Source organism: Rhamphochromis sp. 'chilingali' (assembly GCF_963969265.1).
Source record: "Rhamphochromis sp. 'chilingali' genome assembly, chromosome: 3".
Taxonomy (NCBI): Eukaryota; Metazoa; Chordata; class Actinopteri; order Cichliformes; family Cichlidae; genus Rhamphochromis; species Rhamphochromis sp. 'chilingali'.
In genome coordinates this window covers 39951435-39974722 of record NC_137931.1, presented here as the reverse complement: position 1 = coordinate 39974722, position 23288 = coordinate 39951435, and the positions used below count along the sequence as shown (strand labels likewise).

At 38.1% G+C, this 23288-nt stretch overlaps 2 protein-coding genes across 6 annotated transcripts in view; one reads left to right on the top strand and one right to left on the bottom strand.

The window, feature by feature from the left end:
* Positions 1–174: 174 nt before the first annotated feature.
* Positions 175–3083, bottom strand: tmed5 (transmembrane p24 trafficking protein 5). Its single transcript, XM_080877825.1, has 4 exons — positions 2756–3083; positions 1681–1778; positions 1413–1593; positions 175–789 (listed from the first exon to the last, which is right to left on the bottom strand). The coding sequence occupies exons 1-4, from the start codon at positions 2954–2956 to the stop codon at positions 571–573; spliced, it is 699 nt and encodes a 232-aa protein (XP_080733951.1). The 5' UTR covers positions 2957–3083; the 3' UTR covers positions 175–570.
* Positions 3084–4117: 1034 nt separating this feature from the next.
* suco (SUN domain containing ossification factor) overlaps positions 4118–23288 on the top strand; it is a 43823-nt gene continuing 24652 nt past the window's right edge. For all 5 annotated transcript variants that reach the window (XM_080879115.1, XM_080879114.1, XM_080879113.1 and 2 more), the window contains exon 1: positions 4118–4358. In XM_080879115.1, coding sequence (XP_080735241.1) covers positions 4306–4358 — 53 coding nt within the window. In that variant the 5' untranslated portion in view covers positions 4118–4305. The remainder of the gene's footprint in view (positions 4359–23288) is intronic.

Sequence of the window (23288 nt, the reverse complement as noted above, 5' to 3'; positions counted from 1 at the left end):
AAGGCTGGGAGCGAAATCCAAATGAATAAGGCATCTTATTGTAAGGGGAAGACACACTAACAGACTGGCAGCACCTCTCACTCCTATCTGACAGAAATAACAGGCCCCAGACCATTCCTTCATCTAGTTTAGCTTAACCTATGTTGAAATTAATTTTTTTTTTTAAAAAGGAAGAAAAAAAGAAGACATTTTTGCATTTGGCCTGGCTCCATTAGAAAAATAGTTGCATTGTAAATGTGCGTCTATCACTGATGAACTACAGCAGTTGGGGGGACCTATCAAACAAGATGCATGTTTTTTCAAGAAAGACAGAGCTAGGTTGTATGTAAAGTTGAGAGTCATAAGTTTTTCCAAACCTGGGGTTTCCTTCAAGCTGCAACGACTTAAAAGACCAGAGCAACAACTGTGGTAAATTGGCTCTTTATCATTGTGTGTGTAAGTGTGCATATATATATATATATATAATATCCTTGATTAAAAGTCACAAAAGGGGAAATCAGCTGAAAAAATCCATAAGGTTTTTGTGGGCAACTGTGTCAGTCTCTCTGTTTCACTCCATTTCAGGTTGTGTTATGTTCGAATTTTCCGTTTATCTTCAAACAGCGAGCGGACTAGGTAGACCTGAACCCCCGAGACCAGAACCATAGCAATGAGATTGACCACTGACCAAAAGTTCACCCTTTCAAAGTTACTCTCCTGGATGTTTCGGTCACGAGCCTCGAACGCTCGCAGAAGCGTCTGGATCTGAGAGCTTTTTCCCAGCCGAGCCTTCACATTGTTGATGGTGTCCTGAAGGAGAGGAGAAAAGCAGGTCATACTGAGGGAATCTGAGAAGAAAGCTAATAGATCCACTGTACTCTTTATGTAAATTTTACTTGACCAATGTTAAACAAAAACAAAGCAGGTAATCAGAGTGAGTCTGAAATGGTGTTCCTTCCTCCTTGAAAAAACTACTTCCTCAACAGCTGGGGGACAAATTTCCTACCTCTTACCAAGATGACAAGGCTATGTGACTTATGCCACAAATTTAGGCTATTTTTAGCAAATGAGTGGTGCAAGCTGAAACAATTGGCCGCCCTCAGCCAGTAGGTGAGAGTTCATGACATTGTCCTTTCTTGTGACACACTTCGTGTAACTTTACATGTTGGTGATGGATTATGTGCTATTTTGTTGGCAGTGTGTTCGGTCACTTTGCACCCCCCGTGTCATCCTGGATGATCCTCTGAAATATCTCAGGCAACAGAGGGACAAAGTCTAAAAATGCAAGTGGGAATAAAACCAACACACTCTGAATCTAATTTAACCACCTACTATCTATCAGTGCTATTAAGGTTTAAAGCTCACACATTCAAATCTATTAAAACGACAGGTTTGGAATGTGTTGAATTTATTCAAACAAGACCAACTCTCACCATAATGTCTTCCAGCTTCATGTCCAGGATGTCTGTTCCCTGGACGTACTCCTTCCAGTCATCTGGGTCTTCATCTGTATCCATGTTGTCCAGGATCAACTCGAAGAAGATGAGCTTCTCAGAGACTGAGCTGAACGTGTTGTCAAAGCAGAACATGTAGTCTCCCTCCTCAGTGTCTATGCTGGAAGAAAGCACAAGCAGTAAGATCTTCCCCCAAACACCTGAGTTATTAATGTCAGTTTTTAAATAGAAGATCGGAGCTACTTACGTGTGGACACCATCAGACTTGTGGTAGTCACTGAATAGCATTTGGCCCGATGGAGAGAAGACAGTGAAGTCTACATCAAGGCCTGCACCATCTAACACCTGCGGATGGAAGCATTCATATCAGCCCTCAACCCCTGAGAAATTCACATCTGTTGTGGCTTACTAATGCTTGTTTTAACACATGAGATGTCAGGAATATTGTTTTTTTTGTAAGGAGTCTGACATTTATGCAGCTAAATAACAAATTAAAACTCTGTGACGTCACACAGGAAGAATAGATTCCGATTCTCTGCGTAACCTGCACACTGACCTGCAAAACAGGTTCCCAACAATATGAAAATCAAGGTGTGAACCAATTTACTTGTTGCTTCTTTTGCTCTGGATTTAAAACAGTAGTAAACGAGTGTAGGCTGCATGTGGTTTGAATGATGTAACTGAAGAAAGTATTCGCATCCTGTACTGAAGTAAAAGTACAAATGCAACACTTTTAAATGTACTCCGTTACAAGTAAAAATAGCTACTATCGAAATCATTACATTATACTTAAAGTTTTAAAAGCATCACCCAAATTTTAATGTAACAGTTAAGTTTTACTGCTGTATCTGGTTTAAGTGGACTCCATTTGAGCTCTTTTTAAAATTCAACTATTTTCTGAACATTGCGAATATAATACTGAGAAATACCTTTAGAATTTCTGGCACCCAGTAAAATGATTATTTTTATATCTCTACGCCTTTACTTGTATGGACTGCTCGGTAGCTTAACTGATAAAATAATCATTAGTCAAATAAAAGCTGTAAAGCAAATAGCTACCAGTAAAACACTTCGAAATAAAAGTAGAACATTAGTTAGATATAGAAAGCATAAATACCTTAAACGTGTACCTGGCTAAATTGCCTTAATTATATTCCATTATTGGAATAAGTACCACAACTAAAGATCTAATCAACAGGTTTCACAAGTGTAATATGTCAACGCTGATTTGATTTGGCAGATAGCAGTGTGAAGTTTTGGGTTGACCAGCTAACCCCATACAAACCCCAAAACAACATCCCTATTTTATGAGGCTTTATGACCTGATATTCAATCTCCAGTGAGGCATCATTCTTCATGGTCTGGTAGAAGCACTCCTTTCGACCGGCGGGCAGAGTGAACGTGAAGTCGCTGTCAAGAGACTGAGAGAAGGCAGCCAGCACCACTAACCTCTCCGAGACCAGTGAGACAAACACGGACAGGACACACAAAAATAGCCGGACCATCTTCATGGTCAAAGCCATGACCCTAAAAGTCCCAAAGACCCAGAAATGTGATTAAAGAGGCCGGCCACAGTGCTGGTCAGTCAGCGGCTGTTAGCTACCTTCGCCCGAAGTTGACTTCTAGTTGAAATGTTCTGAAGATTGGCGACAGCTTAGGACCCCGCCGAAATAAAAATTTAAAAATGTGTTTTATAATTTGCTAAAAAAAAAACTTTTTATTTCACTGTTGATCCAAGCATCTGGTGTATGTACTTTTTTGTATTTATTAAGTATGTGAAATAAACCACACACAATTTTAAAAAAGTCAGGCAAATTATTCAGGGCCTCAATGGAATTGCACTTTGGGATTTGTAGTCCTATTGTTCCATGCGGTATGAGCGTACGTAGAAAACCACCCTACTTTAAATGTGTTTTATGTGGTAAATGAAATAAACCAAGACTTGTATTTGTTTTGATCTTTTTGTTTTCCACAAACGTGTAAGTGACGAAGTGTTAACTTGTTAAAAGCAGAGTTTAAACAAAATCTAAAGTAGGAACGTGACTAATAGCATGCAAAAGTGTAAAATGTGTTTTTAACGAACCAGATATTTTTGTTCTCTTGTTTCTTTATAGTCTAAAAATACAATAGAAACGGATAAGATTACAGTTAAGATAATGTCCCATTATATGATATATAATAAATATAAAAAATTATGTCGGCAGAAAAAAATAATTAGCCCATTTCTCATTAAACACCGATAACCATTTTCCAGGATTTAAAAATATTTATGGGTTTAACTACTTGAAGGTGTTTTCCAGTGGTGAAGAAGGAAGTATACAGTGTACAAATTCTTTCACTCACCCTCATTCATACACCTCATATTTGAATGAATGTAAGTTAATTTACATTTTTTTAAAAAGTGCTAGGACTATATATTCACGTCGACACATTTCACAGTTGAGCAATAACTTTAACTATTGCATGCTTAAGTGATTTGCTTATCAAGAAATAGGTGACGCGTCCTGCTCCACAGCTACCAACTCATCCTCAATCGAAAGGGGTGGGGCTTTCAAATTAAACTAGTGTCGCTAAACGCCTTTTCATTGGGCTACGAATTCTCAACGCTTATTTGATTGGTTAGATTTTTCAGCGGGGGTTGAACATAGCGAGATCCAGCTACTCGTCAACAGCAGTGGCCACAGGAGCCTAAAAGGAGGCGGACAGCTGGTCCGCATAATGAAAAATAGCACCCCCTCAAGTGTGGGATTTGCTGTTTTTCATGTTTAAATTAACACAGGTACTTAAAGATTCTCTTCGGTGTGTTGTGTAGCCGTGATCCATTAGGAGAAAAACCCCAAGGAGCGAGGATGTTGGTCCCCGCGGGAAGATAATGAAGAGACTGCGCGTTTTGTTGGTGTGCCTCATTGTAGCTCTCCTGTGCTGGTAAGCTTTCATCGACATCTAATTCTACATCCTCACTATAATCAACATGTCAGGCAAAACACAGTCCTAACAATAGGTGGAGCAGGCTTTGTGATGCTCGTCCCCACGTAGCTTTGCTTGGTGTCTTCTGCCGCATAATATCCGTCAGTCATCAATGCCCCTGCTACACAGCTAACATTAACAACGTGTTACAATCTGTGGCGTTTTCTGGACTTTCTTATCCTAAGAACAGCTCTGAAATTGTTTTGTTTGTACCCAACTTACTGATAAGCTTTATTTATTAAATGACTTAAATTATGTCAGAAGGTTTGGTAGCCAGCTGTTGACTAGCGGCATAGCTAGCTAACCTAAAAACCAGTGAAGTCGGGCTACTTGTCAGGTAACATCAGTGACCACCAAGGCAAGCTGGAGGCGACCAACTAAACTCTTTATCTCTAAACTTTTTAATGCTAAAAAAATTCAGTCTATCTCCCCTTGATTTAAACTATATTTCATGACTGTTTATTTTCCAATGCCAAATCCATAAGGGCATCAACTGCTATCCTGAAATCGACCAGTCAGTCTGACCGGCTCATAAAAACTCGAGATGACATGTATGTTGTCATATGAAACAAAAAAGCAGCTAAATCAAGGAAATGCTACCATTGTTTGTCCAATGATTTATAAGTTACTACAGTTATAAAACTTCAATGTGTCTTTGTATATTGTACAGAGAAAACCATACTCACAAGAGCTAGCTTATTGTAAAATCATTGTAAAATCACCGAACTTCTACATACTTAACATAGATTTAACAGCGACATATTGGAGATCTGTTATTACATTCTGGTAAATAAGTTCCCCTCCTAAAAATGATAGTTGTTCTCCAAAGTATGTGCGCACAGAGGTCTGGTAGATTAAACAAATTCATGAGTTGTATTAATCTCGGAGGCATGCAGCAGGTAACAGTACGCAGGGTTTGTGGAATGGGATTAGCAGTCTGGCTAAAGTGCCACCTTTATCCAGATTGGTGACTCAGAAGCAGGTAGCTGTCCAGCTTTCTCTGCCATTCTGGTAATTTCTTTGTGATAAATATGTCAGTCTCACTTTATTTGAGAATGTAGATTAGTTTGCTCTTTAGGAGACTAAATAACCTAAAAAATAAATAAATAAAGACACATTTGATGTACGTGAAAATCCACCCATCCGTTTTCTTTGGCTTATCGGTGCTCAGGTTGTGGGTATAGCACAGCTTTTAACTTTTCCTGGGGGATACTGAGGTGTTCCCAAGACAGCCGAGAGACATGGTGTGTGGCGTAGGCCTCCCTTGGGGTAGAGGCGGAAATTTAAAACTCCCAAGCTGTACAAGAAAATTTCACGTTACTTAAAGTGTGTAGTACGTTTCCAGGAAATAATCACCTAATATTTGTGTTCCAAGATCCAGCAATGGTTCTGGTTGCTTTCCTGTAATGGTTATTTGATTCACACTGTTGACTATAGTGTTAAAGGAAGCATGTTTGTCCTTATTTCCTTAAAGCACTGAATTTTAGTAGTCATGTTTTATGGATCATGTCAGGCATTCGTCTTATATAATGTCTTCATGAATAAGTAAAACTTGCACTCCAGCACTTAGTGTACTGTAGCTCCTTCATAGGGTTGCATATTTTGAAAAAGAGTTGCATATTGGCACAAGCAAACAAGAGCTGTTATTGGATTGCAAACCTGGTACTTCATAGCTATTACACAAATAAGATTTGATTTGATGATGAATTGTTATTTATAAATTCCTAATTTAGTCATTTTAAGCACACTTTATATTCTTTTGTAAAGACCCAACATATTATATAGCAAGAAAGCTAACTATTCCAGCAGGCCTGCTGCTTGCAAGTCAAGTGTCTGCTTGCCTATATTAATGGGCCCTTTTTCCACTTTCCCACAAACTAATGACAATGCTGCTACACGTACAAACTTCATTAGTAATGCAAACCCTTTTTAGCGTGCAGCTTCTCACTCCTCCTTGCCAACTCTCACACGTCTTGGTAGGAGCAAAGAAATGGGGAATGTGATCCTTGCAGTAATCCGATGGTCTCCAAGGCAGCTGTGATTTTTAGGCTTTGAAAAGGGGGCTCTGTATTAGATTGCTGGTAACAAGTGTCTATGGGTAGGTGTGTCATGATCATTGACCTGATGCTTTTAATAACTCTGCTTGTCCTGCTTCAAATGACCTAGCCTGATGTTGTTTTTGTTGTTCTTTTATGGATCAAAATCTATGCTTTTATTTTATTTCTTTGTGTGTGTGTTTGTGGTTGAATTGTTGCCTGTTTTTATAGGGTGTTTTAAAGCTGCTTGGCAGTACATCTCTATGCTGCAGTACTCAGAGAAGCACAACAAAGTGTTCTGCATGTGTCATGCTGCCCCTTCACGTGTGGTCAGCAAAAGGGATCTTACTGTGCCCACAATAAGCTAGCTCAGACTGTTGACATCAGCATTGAGGGGAGGGGAGCGTGTGTGTGTGTGTGTGTGTGTGTGTGTGTGTGTGTGTGTTCTTGACACCGTTTGCATGAAACTGCATATTTCCAGGATGATTATCTGTAATGATAGCTTACCAGATATGTATTTTCTTCTTATTTAGATGCTAACTTTAGCGCAGAAATGTTGTCTGAGTCTGGTGGTTCAGCATTTAAGATAAGAGAGAGATAAGATAAAACTTTATTAATCCCTCGGGTGGGTTCCTCTGGGAAATTTGGTAAGCTGTGAATTGGGATTCATTAGAAGCAGAAGGTAACTTAAAACCCACACAGTCCTCACTCTACAGGTGATTTAGGAAAGTAAACGGGTTGGTCTTGCATGTGTTCTCCTTCTAGGTTAGCACCAAAGCAAATGAACAAACACGTCTTTTGGCATCACAAGCAGATGCAAATAAAACGCCAAAGCACCCTAAAGCAATTTTAACTGCACTAATATAATGACATATAAAAGTCCAAGTTAACAGCACAATTAAATTATTCCAGGTTAGAAACTGTTAGAACTTGTTTGACTTTCTGTTAGACAATTGGCATCTTTCTCTTAGTTGTATATTCTGGAAAATTACCCGAGATCCACAAAAGGTTTTCTTTATTTAATTTTTGGGGTGTGTACTCAACGCCCTTTACTGCATATATTGTCACCATCTCATTCTGTCCTTCTGAAGGATGGCATAGAAAGATAATTATTATATAACCTGATTAGTACTTAAGAGATACCTCTGCAACCAAGTGATCAGTTGGGGGTTTTCTATTATATTCCATTAGAGTGTAGATATTGTTAATCATCCAGTTGTTAACAAAATCAGCAAAACATACAAAGTTTTTGAACATGTTCATTTAAATTGGGCTGTGTGCTGATCGTGTTGAATTTTAATCTACTGACCTTTATGATTTTTTTTTTTTATGATTTTTTTTATTTATTTATTTATTTTTTAATTGTGCTGTTAACTTGGACTTTTATATGTCATTATATTAGTGCAGTTAAAATTGCTTTAGGGTGCTTTGGCGTTTTATTTGCATCTGCTTGTGATGCCAAAAGACGTGTTTGTTCATTTGCTTTGGTGCTAACCTAGAAGGAGAACACATGCAAGACCAACCCGTTTACTTTCCTAAATCACCTGTAGAGTGAGGACTGTGTGGGTTTTAAGTTACCTTCTGCTTCTAGTGAATCCCAATTCACAGCTCCAGTCCTTGAGCAACTCTGAGGGTGAGGCTGTGTTTTGCAGTGCAAATATTTTGCTAGGAAGAAAACCTAATAGACGGCTCACAATGAGCAGTAGTTCAACAAATATAAGATGAGATCATTTTCTTTTCACTCTATATAAGCTGAAAGAGACAGAGTGTCAGGCTTCAGACTGCTCTGAATGCTCCGATTCAGGCTTTAACTTTACAAAGTTAAAAAGTGAGGATTTACTGACGTTTAGCAAATGCAACTTGCAATCTCACCCACCTGATGCTCGTACCTTGTGTTTTCAAGAAGCGTCCAATCAGAAGGAATTTGGCTTTTGTGTAATGTGTTCTTAAAATGAGAGGTGCTAAAATTGCTTGTTTCGTCTAGTGGGTAAACTGAGGGGCTTCACCAATGCCCAGTAAAAGATTAATGAGGATTACTTGGAGCACTTTCATACAGTATTGTGCTACTAGAACAAAATGAAAGAAGTGGAAATAAGTTTAATAGAGCGTTTGTACAAAAAACATATTTCTTCACTGAGCTCCAGTTTCTGTCAAATTTTGCTGTTAGGGATTCTGAGTGCCTTACAAAGAAGGAAGTCAGGATATAGCTTGTGGACATTCTTGTTATAAGAACTGTGTTCTGCCCACATTGTAAAAGTTCCTTTTTGGTGGGGGTAGTTGTTACATAATACAGTCCTCCTTATGTTCCCCACATGCACCATGAGTCACGGAGCACCCATACTGGGAACTGTAAGTAAATGTCACAGTGAAAACTTTGTGTGCTTTGGCTGTTTCAGCTGGGAAATGGGAGGCTGGTTGGACCGTAAATCGGAAGGTTACAAAGGAGGCCTTGAAAGAAGACAATAATGCTTACTGGGCGTTCTCGTAGCTCACCCCCTCGCAGCTTCTCATTTCATCAGCTGGCTTGTGGCTGTACTGTGATGCGTCTGTGATTCAAAGAATGTAGCACAATGTCATATGCTCATACATGTGTTACCTGCTCATAGAGCTGGGCGATAGAACGATAACGATATGTATCGCGATATAACTTTTACTCGATAGAGAAATTAAGCTATCGCGATAGACCTCGCCGCTCTTGTCCTCTTAAAAAAAAAAAAAAAAAAAAAAAAAAAAAGGTCAGCCAATCCAAATTAGGTAGCGCAGAGCCGAACCAATCACAGCCGCAGCGTCACGTCGCGTGACTTGTTACGTACAGCACAAGTGCCAAGCCGCACGTGTGTTTGTTTGGGAAGCAGCCAGCGGGTAATGGAGCCAGCGCATAATGGAGGAAATGAGTGTGCCGACTAGAAAAATCAACCGAGCGTGACCGAAGAGAAAACAGATGATGGTTCCAACGCCGGAGAGATTGTCGAACAGAAGAGCCAAAGAAGTTCCGTAGTGTGAAGGTATTTCGGCTATTTCAAGTCTGACAAAAAACAGAGTAGCGTGCACTGTAAATTGTGCCGAAAGCAAGTCTGGAAATACAATAAACTGGTGCATGCGTCACACTGTGCGCCACGTTATTGTTTCGGTGAAATGAATTTCTACAATACTCTTAATTCTACTCTCTGCAGTGTTTAAATGCTTACATATACACACAGTTACTGTCCCTCCACACAGACGACTCGGTTCTGCTTCTATGCCGCAGCTTTGTTTACTTTTTCCCACCGAGGCTTCTAGACTTCTGATTGGCCAACATTTCTGCACGGTTAGGAATCTAGCGCCACCTGCTGCTTTGGCATGTTCATAGCAGCGTTTTCCTTCATTTCTGCCTTTATGTGTGGACGGGATTATTTTTTTAAAACGAAAACGGAAAATCTCCGTTTTCAAAAATACCCGTGTACGTGTGGACGTAGCCTCAGTCTCTGACTGGAAGCGCTAATTCGTCATTCGGCTTTTGTCAGACTAAAGTAACTGTTAAAACTGTTTGAAAAGCTCAGCTATACAACAAGGAGGGATTGAGAATTTCCTTTTAGTTCTCAGTTTATTTGATATTGACAAAAGTTAGTCAGTTTTGTCTGTTCTTCTGTAAAACAAACTAAGATTTATTTTTAGAATTAATATTTTGTTTCTAAGTGGAATTGACAATTTAGTCTGTTTCGTTTGTTCTATTTTGAAACTTAAACGCTTTAGCGGCTGCCTTTTGTGTAGTTTGCAATATTTGCCTTTATTTATCTGAAAAAGTCTCATGTTCCTTAAGTACATCTACCCTGTTGAACTTATTATGGGAAATAAATATTTAAATAAAAACAAGCTGCTGATTATTTCACATTTTACTTGTGAGCAACAGCACATTTAAATCTTACAAATATAGTTATTTGGCTTATATCGTGATAGATATCGTTATCGCCTGAAATGAAAAAAACATATCGTGATATGAAAAAATCTCATATCGCCCAGCTCTACCTGCTCATCTGTCCATGTGAACGCAACTTGCATAATAGAAAAAGAATGGTCTGCAAAGATGCTTTTAAGGGTTATAAGTTTACATAGTGGTGTGCTATTTTGTTTTTTTTTCTTCTTTATAGAAGTTGGACTCTAGGGACTCTAGGTTGAGTGTATACAAACATTGCTACTGCCTGCGCCTGCTCACTGACTATTTGGTACAGTAATTTGGGGGTTTATGGTAAGCTATTTACACTGTCTTTAATGACTGAGTTTAAACATAAAAACAAAACTTGCTAAATCTATGCATGTAGGAAGAAGGAATATATATATATATATATATATATATATATATATATATATATATATATATATATATATATATATATATATATCTATCTATCTACCACCACTATGTCCGGTTGGTTAGCCACCACCATTTTGTCCGTCTGTATCTGGAAGTCCCACAGGATCTTTTTTTTTTTTTTATAATTAATATATATATATATATATATATATATATATATATATATATATATATAAAAAAATAATAGATTTGTTTTGTAACATAAGGGATTCCATCATGAAATATGCCAACTGGAGACCTGCTCATTGCTTCCATTAACTTGTTATCTTACCCTTCACTTAATTTTTGAGTGAAAAGGCAGTTTATCTCAGCTAAGGTCCTATTGATTTCAAATGCTGGATTTTAAAACGTTGAGGTATGTAACTGAACAGGTTTCTAAAGAGGGGGAATAAATAAATAAATAAATAAATCACAGCAAACATGACATTTGACCTAAAAGCCAGAAAAATCTGGAGTCATCCTTTTCATGTTACAAACCAAACCCAGGCACTATTGTTCGCAGCCTTTTCTCTTGAGTTTAATCCATACCTTTTACACAATCCATCTCTTGCTTCTGTTTTTCACAAAAACAGGACAGAGCCAGGAAGTTTAGCTCGATCATTGTTTATTTCAGTCAGTATTGAATAAAATAAATTGCTTTCTGAATTTGTTTTTAAACTGATCATTTTAAAATGCGTTTGTTTTTCACAGCCAAAATGCGCAGCTTGAATGCATGATTTTTGGAAGCTGTAGGTAATCTCACTTTGTCTCTGCTTGTCTCTACTGCAAGCCCAGAGAATAGAAGCTGAGTAACACAGTCCAAATTTGTGTTGTTGTTGTTGAACCAAGGTCTTGCCCTGCGGGCTGGTTGCTTTAGTTTTTATGTGAGGAGACAGAGCTGGACTGGCACTAAAGCACATGCCTTTGTTCCTGCCCACTGGCCATGGAGCCTGATGAGCACATAAAACTCTCTTGCTTTCTAGCCTTCTCATGTCCCAGCTGCATACCCCTCTGTATGCTAATGCTTTCTGCTGCCACTTTTTCTTTTAGCAGTCAACAACTGTGAAGTGTGCCACCAAGGCAGTGCTAGACAAAATGGTCTGATGTGGTTTATATAAAACTGCCCTGAACTTTTCTAGCCATTACCCAGAGTTGCTGCATGTTAAAACCCAAATGTCCACATCAGTTGCAATCTGCATTAAGACTTTACCCCTGTTTTTTACGTTGGTCTTGTCTTGTGTTAAAAGTTATGTGCAGCCCTTTCATTTACAGCAGTTTTGATTCTCCTTTGTTAAGATCAAGCCAACATGCCTGGAAAGAGAACCTTTTAATCAACAAGGTCTGTGAGATCTAGGTAAACCTGTCCATTAACGGTTGCCTTCACCTGATTGTTGTCTCCAAAGCTCCAGTGGTCTCTAACCTGATCTGCTTTCTGTGACATGAGTGTCTGATACTTGCTGGCTCTCTTGTGCTCCCCATGGCTTCTATGCAGGTCTCCTGAGGTGCACAAAGCCACCTGGTTGGATCTCTGTTGTCCCTGTCTGCAACCATCTGGATGAATCTATGCCCATCACCATCTCTTTATTTATTTGCTTTACACTTGAATCATTAACAAAAAAAATCACCTTTGAAATTAGACTTTTAAAAACCACCAGTCCATTTGTTTTTGATCGTTTACAGGTAGCCAGAATAATTGTAATAATGAGTTTTGCTGTTGTCAATCTGCCAACTTCACTTGTCAACTTGTCAATCAGAGCAACTTCAGACTTGGGTACTGCGTGATTTTTTTTTTTCCTGACATTTTCCAGAGCTTATGTTAAAATAGCTTTTGTCTTGATCTCTCACTTCCGTCACTTAAAAAAGATTTTAGTAATCACATTCAAAGTGTGATGTCCCTCAGTTGTATTTAAGACGCACAATACATATATGCGTAACTTTAAATTTTTTTTAATTTTTTTTATCTCAGACCTGATGATATGAGGAGGAACGTATTTGCACAATCTTTCTTCACAAACATAATAATTTTCTGGGAAGTCGTTCAGTGAGCGCTGAATACGGGCCAACAGCCTGAGGCTTTGTCAGTGGTTTGAAAGAAAATACTACTGTTTGCGGCGATGGAGAATAGTATTCAGAGGGTGGAGATTGAAAGGTTTTAAAGGTGGAGATGTACGTCAGAAAACTAATAAAATATCACTGCATGTGTTTACTTGTATGACACAAGGGCATGGTAAAGGTTAGGGAGGGGATTCATTTCACTTGCTTTTCTTACTAGATCTCCTTTTCTTCTTGTGGTTACATTGTTTATGATTCCTGACTAATTAATGCTGCAAATAATTTACAACATTTGAAAGTATATGCTAAGTATATAATAAGTCTAAAATAATTCATAGAAGATGTGTTTTATCTTCAGTTGTGTTATGGGTCTGAGGTCATTTGTAATAGCTGTATACAGTAAATACTCCCAAGTTTGGTGTATAAATTTCCTTTGCTTTTTCTTGCCCTTTTTGAGAAAGGTACTACTTTTTTCCGCCCTGTGAAAATCTTCTGTTTCTTCTTTTCTCCCTTCCCCCTCTCACTCACTGCTCTTCACTGTTTACCTTTTAGCTGCTACTGACAGGCTCTCATGCATGAGTTTTGTGTGTGTGTGTGGGACAATTTCTGTCCCTTTTTCTTGTTGGTATGGTTTGGTCTTCTAATGCATGAAGCGTGTCTGTCGGCAATTCCCAGCAGGAGGCCTTTTTTCCCACAAGGCTTAGACAATTTTAAAGATAAAGAGATGTTTTGCTGGAGCTTGTACATTAAGAGAATATCATCAAATCGTCTTTACTTTACTGAATCCAAATTGATTGATAAGCTGTTATTATATTAAAAATCAACATATCACAGCATTTTTCTTTGCAAGCTCCTTTGACTACGATGACCTGGATGACTGAGAACCTTCACAGACAACATATCACAGTACTTGTCACTTTCCAGTCTTTTATTTTTCAAACCTGGCTCCCTTCTGGGTTTTTACAGGGTCCAGTTTGCAGTGAAACATCTACGACAGATGTAAATGTTTCACCACGCTGCAGCACTTTGGTACACTTTGTGCCAAGTTGAATTTTTAATGGGTTTTTGTTCTCCTGCTGTGCTGGCTGATGTATCCATGCAGGCCAAGAATGCACATGTATTGTTGTATCCACAGCCACCCATGCTAACTCTCACTGGCAAAGTGGCTTTTCCTATCAAATTGGATTATATCACATGAGTGCATCTTTCAGTCCCATTGGTCTGGGTCGATGGTCCTGATGTCTCATCGGCAAGCCTCTGTGGGACGACTGCAGTAATGTACAATGTCACTGCTGCTAATGGGATCTTTTCTCTAGTAGAGATTTGTTTATTTTTGGCTATAATAGTTTTAAAGCGTGGTGTTTAACAGTAAATATGGGTGTCAGCTCAGTTTTTAATTAGTTTTCCTTGGCCTCATATAGTTCCTTAATCTTATAAAAATGAGTATAAACATATTTATGAAATGTGGAGGCTGAAGTAAGACAGACATATTTATTTATAAGCCATCATCATTCAGTGGAAATTTAAATAAAATGCCCTTACTAGGTTTAGTCCTATTTGATTATAATACAAAACTCAGTGTGGTATGTTTTTGATGTATGATACATCATATATGGAACACAGCAGGAGCAGGGCATTGGCAGCCAAAAAACACCGTTAAATCCTCCAATTTTCTCCTTGACTTTTTGGGTTAGTAGCACTCAGGACTAGCTGTTTATGTGTTTGCATTCATGCTAACCACTGCAGTTGAATTTCAGCAAAATTAAAAGGATCATTTTTATATTAATTTAGTTTTGTGTCAGACTTATAGGGAGCCAGATGGACAAAAAAACCACATAAGACTCTGGAGCCCTGGGTTTGAAACCCCTGGGTTAGGCATTTAATCAGTAACAATTATAGTATCCAGTTCATGAATGCTAAAGTGCAAACATTTTCTGCAGGTTTTTCAGTGTGAAGTTTTAATGTTCATAGGGGAAACTGGTTGCATTTATTGATAATGATGATAATAATAATAATAAAAAAACAACAACAATTAATTGAATTATTTAAAAAATGAATAAAAATAACTTTATCTACAAAATCATACTAAACAATCTGGATATGTGACAAAGGGCTGCATGCATTTGTTTCCGTTTATGCAGTTTTATTTTTCTTACTAGATCGCAGAACTAAGCGAAACGTGAATGATGGTGAAAAAAAATCTGAATAATAAAATACAAATCTTATTTGGCTTTGTCTTTGCAAATGTGTTTAAAATTAGGTGCTCAATGGTGTTTTTGCGCAAACGGTCTTTGCCAGCGTGACTTTAAAATGTTTATCCAACTGGTGTTAAAATGGTTATTGCATTTTACTGTAGCTCTTTTATTTTGGATTCATTTTATTTGCAGCTGGATTCCAGAGTCCTGTTTTAGTCTTCCTTCTTTTCTTTTTTTTCTTTTTTTTTTTTTTTAGTTTCAGTTTTAGCTGTTTTTATGATAGGAGTGGCATTTATCAGAAGTTAAGAACCAGTTTTACAATAAAAGCAGTCATGCATGTAGAAGTGTCACTGTCAATAGGCATTTTCACCAAAGCCTCAAACTGGTTGCTTTACCAAATTAAGTAAAGACTAAAACTTAAGACTTTTTTGTCTTTTTTTTTTTTTTTTTTCAGTTATGTTGTTTTTTTGTTTTTTTTTTCCCCTCTAAAATATATTAATTTATTTGTGATTTATTCCCAGGTTTTTTTTTTATAAAATCAGTAGACTGCTGGCTGGTTTAGTGAATTATGCCTGTAGAAGCAGCAGTGCTGGTGACTTGGCCTACTTGGTGCACCATGGGATAGCTCCCAAATAGAGGTGTGTCTGTTCATTCAAACTACATCCTGGATAAAGGCTCCTGTGTAAATGTTGAAGGTGCGTCACAGTGCTGGTATACTCAGAGTGATCCGTATAAATCATAAAGACAAGTTTCACAAATACTTTAAAGTGGTTTGGATTATAAGCGTATGTGTCCTTTCAGGATCTAAAGTCTACTCAAGTGTGTTATTAAATTGTAATTATGTGATATTGAGAAGGAACAGGATGAGGTTTTGGCGTTATGTAACAAACTGTCACGTACACGTTAAAGTCTGACGTCTGTTTTAAGGGATGCAGAATAAAAGCTTTATCACTCTGAGCTTTAATACAGTTTAAATATTCATTTGTGACATGCAAATTTTGGCTCAGCGTCCGTTTTCGTATCAGACAGCTTTCAAATAAATGCAGTTAATTGAATAATAAAAGTGGCACATATGATTAAAACTTAACCAGAACGTCACTGATGATGCGTTTCATCTGGTACCCGATTAATCAAAGTTCTCATTATATTAGCTATAAAATCACAGATGTCACCTTGTTGTTGACCTTGGGACACCGTTTTAAGTTAAGACACTAAGATCTGACAAGTACTCAAGGAAAGGCAGTATTTCTTGTGAAAATGGATAAGTGCCTGTAAAATGACTGATGTGGCCTTGACCTTAGAGCAGCGGTCCCCAACTTTTTTTGGCGCCACGGATCGGTTTATGACAACAATATTTTCACAGACTGGCCTTTAAGGTGTCGCAGATAAATACAACAAAATAAAACTAGTACCGGTACCGAAAAATAGATTTATTCATAACACACATGAAAAGACCGAGGAAAACAGAGTTAACGATAAAAACGATAACCAAATAATGCTGAAAACTGATTTAAAAAACCCTGAAAACTATACATTTCACACCTGAGCCTCAACTCTCACGGCCCGGTACCAAACGACTCACGGACCGGTACCGGTCCGAGGCCCGGGGGTCGGGGACCGCTGCCTTAGAGCACACTTTGGGTGAGGACCCATCATGTGTTTATTGCGTGTACACTTGATTATAGTCTGACTAATATTTGATGAGGTGTAGCCATTAATAAATTTGTGAATTGTGGCTTGGTTAATGATGGACACATTGCCGAAACAAACTCATAGCCCATTGACCAGATAACCTAACTGGTGCTCTGCTCCTTCAAAACTAGCTCTAAATGGTCCATTAGACTCCATTATTTACTGTTGCAACTTCCTCAGTATTATTTTGTTCCACACTTAGTTGGGTTATCATAAAGCAGTTTTACGATTTAAATTGGTTGATCCCTCGTTAGCTGTTAACAGACGCTTAACCTTCACCTTTTCTATCTATCCATTAGTTGCGTTAAAGCTTTTGTGCAATTAGTCTGACAGGGATTTTTTTTTCCAATTTGTCCTTTAATTTAATCTTCTGTTCACTTAGTTGTTGCACAGACTTTTTTTCCTTTTACTTTCCAGCTACTGGGAAATCCTGACAGATTAGGACAGCTGCGAACTCCACTTTGATTCTAAGGAAAAGACTGAGATATTTCAACCTGTAAGCAAAAATTAGGCAAGTAAGTAAATGAAGCAACACCCTCTGAGTCAGGTGTGACTGCTTTCTGATCTGATCTGATGCTTGATAAGTACAGGCCTGTATCTTTGTGTCAGAAGGCAGGGCTAGTTATTCTTAATGGCTGAAGTATATTGCAGTGCCTCTACTCCTCCAAAACGTCAAGTCAGCACATAGCATTATAGCACTTAGGCAAATGAACCCAGTACTCAAACCCCATTACAGTAACTTGGGTCACTCCAAGCGGAGGAAGGCAGTAAGAAAAATGCAGCATTGCTAATGTTTACAGGTTAATGCGTCTGCAGCACTAGGTAGTAAACATGAGCATTTGACAAGTGTTGAATATAGAGGGGAAAAATGCATTCAGTGATAGTTATCAGTCACCTTATAGGTGACAAAATAGGGTACAAATTTTGACATGGTTTTTCATGGAAAGGTTAAATTGCATGGCAAGTTTGATGATCGCAGATGAGGAAAAAGATGAAATGATTATCAAAAGATTTAAAAAGAAAATGTAGTCTGCATAAAGACTATAAAAAGGCTGACATGAGACTGGAGATAATCAGAAAAGGGAGATTCAGTATTTTAAAAAGCAAATTAAGAATTTTGCGGTCAGCGGTGAGGAAAATTCTTTATTATCTTTGATAAAGAATTTTATCACTCTCGTTGCGTGACGAGAGTGATAAGGAACTCTCGGAGCTCTCAAGGCTGAATCATGTGAACAAGGAGCTGTGTAAACTAGTGCATGACCATGTAGTGCTTGAAAATGAAAAATCTTGAAGATCCCTGATGTACTTCACCAGCGGTCAATAAACCAGGCCAGAACACCTGCTTATACCAGCAATGTGCTGCAGCTAGACCCTGGTTAAGAACTCTCTGAGTTGGGAAGCGAGCAGTTTTCCAGTTCAGCCGCTCTGTCCTGGTGGCTACGAGGATGCATCAGTGAAGAGGATTATGGAGGATCAGCAAGCTTTAGAACAAACTGCTGTTGTCCGTTATTTCATGCTTCAATGTGGAGCAAAACTGGCGTGCACACAGACTCCAACTTGCACACGCAAACATGGTCAGTCCTCTTAAGGCCGAGCTTTAGGCACTGCCCTCTGTTTTCCTCCAAACAGTGACGGCATGTTTTTGTCTGCTTGGCAGATGCTCTGGCCTACTTTTCCAGGCAAGCCCTGGCACATCTCCACGCCCCATAATCCACCTCTGGCCACGTGGATCCTGGATTCTCTCCTCAGCTCTTTTACCTCTCCCATGTTCCTGTCTCTATTCAGTGTGAAAGTAAAACATTGTGTGTCTTTCTGTCAATTTCTGTGGCTAAGGAAAATAAATCCTCAGCAATTGGGATTTTTGAATTTCTTGTTTGTTCGTTTTTTAAAATTCTGTGTGTGGTTAGGCTGGGTTGGCTTTACAGTCAAATTTAAAGAGAAAAGTTGAACTCAAGTTTAAGCTGTTATTGACATGGTTTTCCTTCTTAACTCACTCCAGCCAGCAACTCCCCTCATATCTGGAATAATGTGAACATCACAAGACTCTCCTTTCCCTGTGGACACAGGACAAATAATGTAGTATTCACTCTGCTCTTTATTATGAATTTAAAACCATAGTAATTTGAGTAATTTAACCTTATTTGACATTTCTCCTTTTAACTTGTTGTTTGTGTCAAAATAGAAAGTTTTTCTTTAATGGATTTCTAAACTTATCACATGCTGTTGGTTATTTAAAATGAATATGTGTGTCAGGGAGAGTTTATGTAATGGAGAGCAACAAGCTGGTCAGAGATTTAGGTCAGGAAATCGAAAGACGGCAACTAATCTCCTGTGACTGACGTTGAAGGCTACATGTGCTGCAGTGTCATGTTGGGACCAAGATCAGTTTGTATGACAGGGCAGGATGATGACCTTTTGTATATGTTATTGATATTTCATTTAAAAAAAAAAAAACTAATTGGTGAAAGAGGAGAAAGGTCATAGGCGTACATCAATATGTTTGAAATCTTTAAGACAGAAGGAAAACTTCCTGCGTGACAAGAGATCAGAGGGCACTTTGCATGCCGTGCAGCTGGTGATAAAATTAGACTTGTTGTCGGCAGATTAAACAGTTCTCGCTTTGTTGCCTCTGCAGTTTTGTCTCCTGTGTCAACCCAGTCAGTTAGTATAGTACAGTTGATTCGATGAGGCTGAATCGTGTCTCCCGATTCTGAATGCGCCTAAAGCCAACAGGAAATATCAGGGGATTTGTGTGCTCGGAACCAGCACAGACATGTAGCTATTCCCTCTCTGTGCATCTGGCTATAAAGTGTTATCTTCATCATTATTAGGAATATTTCTTGCTTTTAGAGACTAATATGCAAAAGGCAAAAGACTTACTGAAAATCCTAGGACCGTATGAGTTCAGTCAGGAAACAAGAAGAGAAGCAGAATGGGGAAGACTCTGCCGACTGCTGACTCATGCTCGTCCTTCGTGAGGTTAACCCACTACTGGTATGTAATAAATGCCATACAGTGTGTTGCAGTGTTCTCCCCACTTCTTCACTTGTGGGTACTATGTTCCCCCTCCCACTGTTGCATACACTTTTGAATTTTAAAAAGTAGGTCACAGTATACCCCCAAAGCTGATACTCTCACATCGGCTCCTCTTTTTTGTTTTTATTTAGTTATATTTTATCTGTTTTTGTTTTGGTTTGAGGTTTTTGGGGGGTTTTTTTGTTTGTTTTTCCTCCTCTCTTCACCAGCCTTGCCTCCTTACCTTTGGAAGAAATGTCAACACTGAGGTCTTTCTGCATCATCCCCATGAATGAATGGAGCCAGGCCAACCGTGCCTCCCACTTGTTTGACATTTTGGTTTGGGTTTAAATGTCTCAGTACAAACAGCATATTTTTGTCCTCTTGAATTGCTCCGTATACAACCCCAATTCAAAAAGCAGAACACTGTAAAGCTAAAAAAGGAACGCAATCATCTGTAAATATTGTAAACCCATATTTTATTCACAATTGAACTTAGAAAACTTAGCAAATGTTTACCTGCCTTTTACACAGTGTCCCACTTTTGGGGGGGAATTGAGGTTATTTATTAATCTTTGTATTTGAATGTTTTTCATTTGATTAGACACATTTATGACTTTGCAAGTTTCCCTTTAAACATTTTCCCAGTGAGTCACATTGGGGATGATTGTGAGATTTGCATTCATGATCAAGGAAGTTTATACAGACGTGTACTGTGAGATCTGTTTGTCACCCATCTGCATTTTACACAAGGGCGCTTATCTGAGAGATTGAATGATAGCTTTAAAAAATGATAACAAGCAGTGTTTAGTTGATGTGTTTAGTTGATGCATCACTGAGCATGCTTTGCACAGAAGCAGCAGCTGCAAAGTCACTTCTGAAGTCACCTTTTTTACTTTTTCCATTTGACCTTATTGGCCTTTATCTGAAACTTGAAAGTGAAAAAGTCTAGGTTTCATCAGGCAAAAATAAGGAAATAATCATATCAGAACTTGGCAAAGTATCCAGAGGATGTCCGATCTTTGCAAAATTTGAAATTATTCTAAGGCTTTGTGGCAGTTGTAGAACGGCTTTACGTAAGCAGATCATGCAGAGTCAAGAAATCACAGGACAAAGCTGCAGGCGTCTTATAGCTAAAGGTTTCTGACCAAAACCACACAGGATCTTGTTTTAAAAAGACAGCTCAGACTCCAAAATTATCTGGTACCTGTCACTTATTCTATTTCCTCTATAACAATAAAAGTACAGTTGGTGTGAGATGCACATTTAAAATTTATATGTTAAATTGATGGGTTTGCACTGTATTTCAGCTTCTGAATTGGTGTAATACATGCATAGAGGGAAAGTGAAAATAACATTATTACTTCATCTTACTCCTATTTTTGCTATATTGATTGTTTGTTTTCTTTCAGACTCTTAACTCAGACACAACCTCTTTTATCTTCCGTCTCATGATCGACTGCTTGTCTCTGTGTAATTCCAGGCCACGCATGCACTTTCAAGTTATAAATGATTTTTGGATAAGTCACGAAGACTAAAAAGGTGGAAGCAACCAAAAGGAAGCTGCACAGCACAGCTGTTGCATGTTGACGTGATGTGTTTTCACTGATTGTTAGCAATGCCATTATTGATTCTGCTTTACTGGTCAGATTATTTCCTTGACTCGACACACATGTGATTCAATAGATCTGCAATGCAACAGTTGATTGGTTTAGGAAAAGCTTGCACTACAAGCTTTACGACTATGTACAGGAAGAGAAATAAGGGAACAAAAACCATCACTGCAAAGAGTATGGAAGAGTTTTGCAGGCAAGGACCTGGTAAGCGATTTGAGGTGGCTGTAGCCTGAAAAGTTTAACAGAAGTCTATTATAATCCAAAATAAAATGAATTGGCATGTTGGTGTCAGGCACATGGCATGGATTTTCCTGGAATTTTTGTTTTTTCAGAAGATTTTTGAGTACATTTTGTTCCTTTTTGATATTAGGGTAAAGAGTCTGTATTTGACTGTGTGGGCATCTATGATTCATGTGTCTGTGTGTGAAACACTGGTTTAGCTTTTGAAGGCATGGAGTAGCTCTGACTTGACTAAACATGTGTTTTAATGATTTTTCTGCTCTTTAGTCAGCACGTGATTATTAGGTAACGAATCAATATTTTCATGAACGTTCATGTTTGTTTAAAATTGAAGTTAAAAGTATTTTAGGATAAAACCATTAATCATCCCTGTTGCATACATGGATGCCACGCTGACCTCAAGATATGCTAATGGTCTGTTACATAATATCGTGACGTCACTGAATGGGCGAGGTCTTCCCTTTACATTCATGTGTGTTTGAGTTATAAGGGGTCACAGGAGACATTTGAAACGCAACACAAAATAGCTTAAAGCTATGGATCTAAGTTTAGTCAGGAAGATACATTAGCTTGTGCTCCATATTTACTCCTTAGTGTCTGTCTAGTGATTGGCTCTTAGGGTTCCCCCTCTGACTTTGTGGCTCATTTTATCACCTTTGGGGGAACGCTTACACTACGAGGTGTTAACACATATACGTTCGTGCACATATTTCATCATTTCATTTTGACAGCTGTGTCAGGGTTTTTGCTGGCTTGGAGATGGCTATGCTTGTAAGCATGAACAATCCACATACAAAAGAGTCGATGAGTCTGTATGACTTTAATTTAAGAGCGATCTATAAATTTTTCTGTTTAACAAGATAAGATGTCTGTAGTACTTGAATAAATGAAATGACAATTAACAAATGTGGTTAAAATATGCTTGTGTAGCAACCTGTTTCTAAACCAATAGTAAATTTAATTCCTCGGTTTTAGAGTTTAATACTCTTTAGAATTGAGCTCTGGCACAGATATAACACTTTGCTCCTCTGCCCAATATATATACTGGGGTAAAACCATAGACTGGGCTGTGATTCATTTTGTAATAAACTGAGTCATCTTTATTAACAATGGCTTTGTTGTATTACTAAATTGATCCCCTTTTAAATTTGTTGCATTTATTTTTGTAAGGACTTGTAGATAACATGTTATTCAGTTATATGGGGGGGAAAAAAAGCACTTTATCAAATCACCAAATGTTGGCATCAGCCGTGTTATACTGGGGCTTGGTGAATCCCATCAGTAGAGCCTGACTGACTATAGCATTTGTTTTTAATGATATTATTTTTATTATTATACTGATGTGATAATGATATTTGATTGTGGGTTTGTTAATTTTTTTTTATTGATTTATTTTGTTCACTTTTAAAGTGAGAATTCAGTCGATCACCATAAAGCATGAACAGATTTCCCTTAGATTTATGTAATTATTTACACTCTGCCCAACTCTGCTCAGATCTGCTGATTGTGTTTTTGCTGCATCAAGTGTTTGTGTACACTTGATGAATGCTGTTACTGATAAATCAGCAAAAAGCATATATCGCCTGATGATATCGGGCCTGCCACCAAAGACACTAGACCTCAGTTTCTCTAATATCTGAAAGAGAAACAATCTAATTTAACCATCCCTTTAAGCCAGCTTCTTATTGCCTGACCTTCCTAAACAGAAGGTT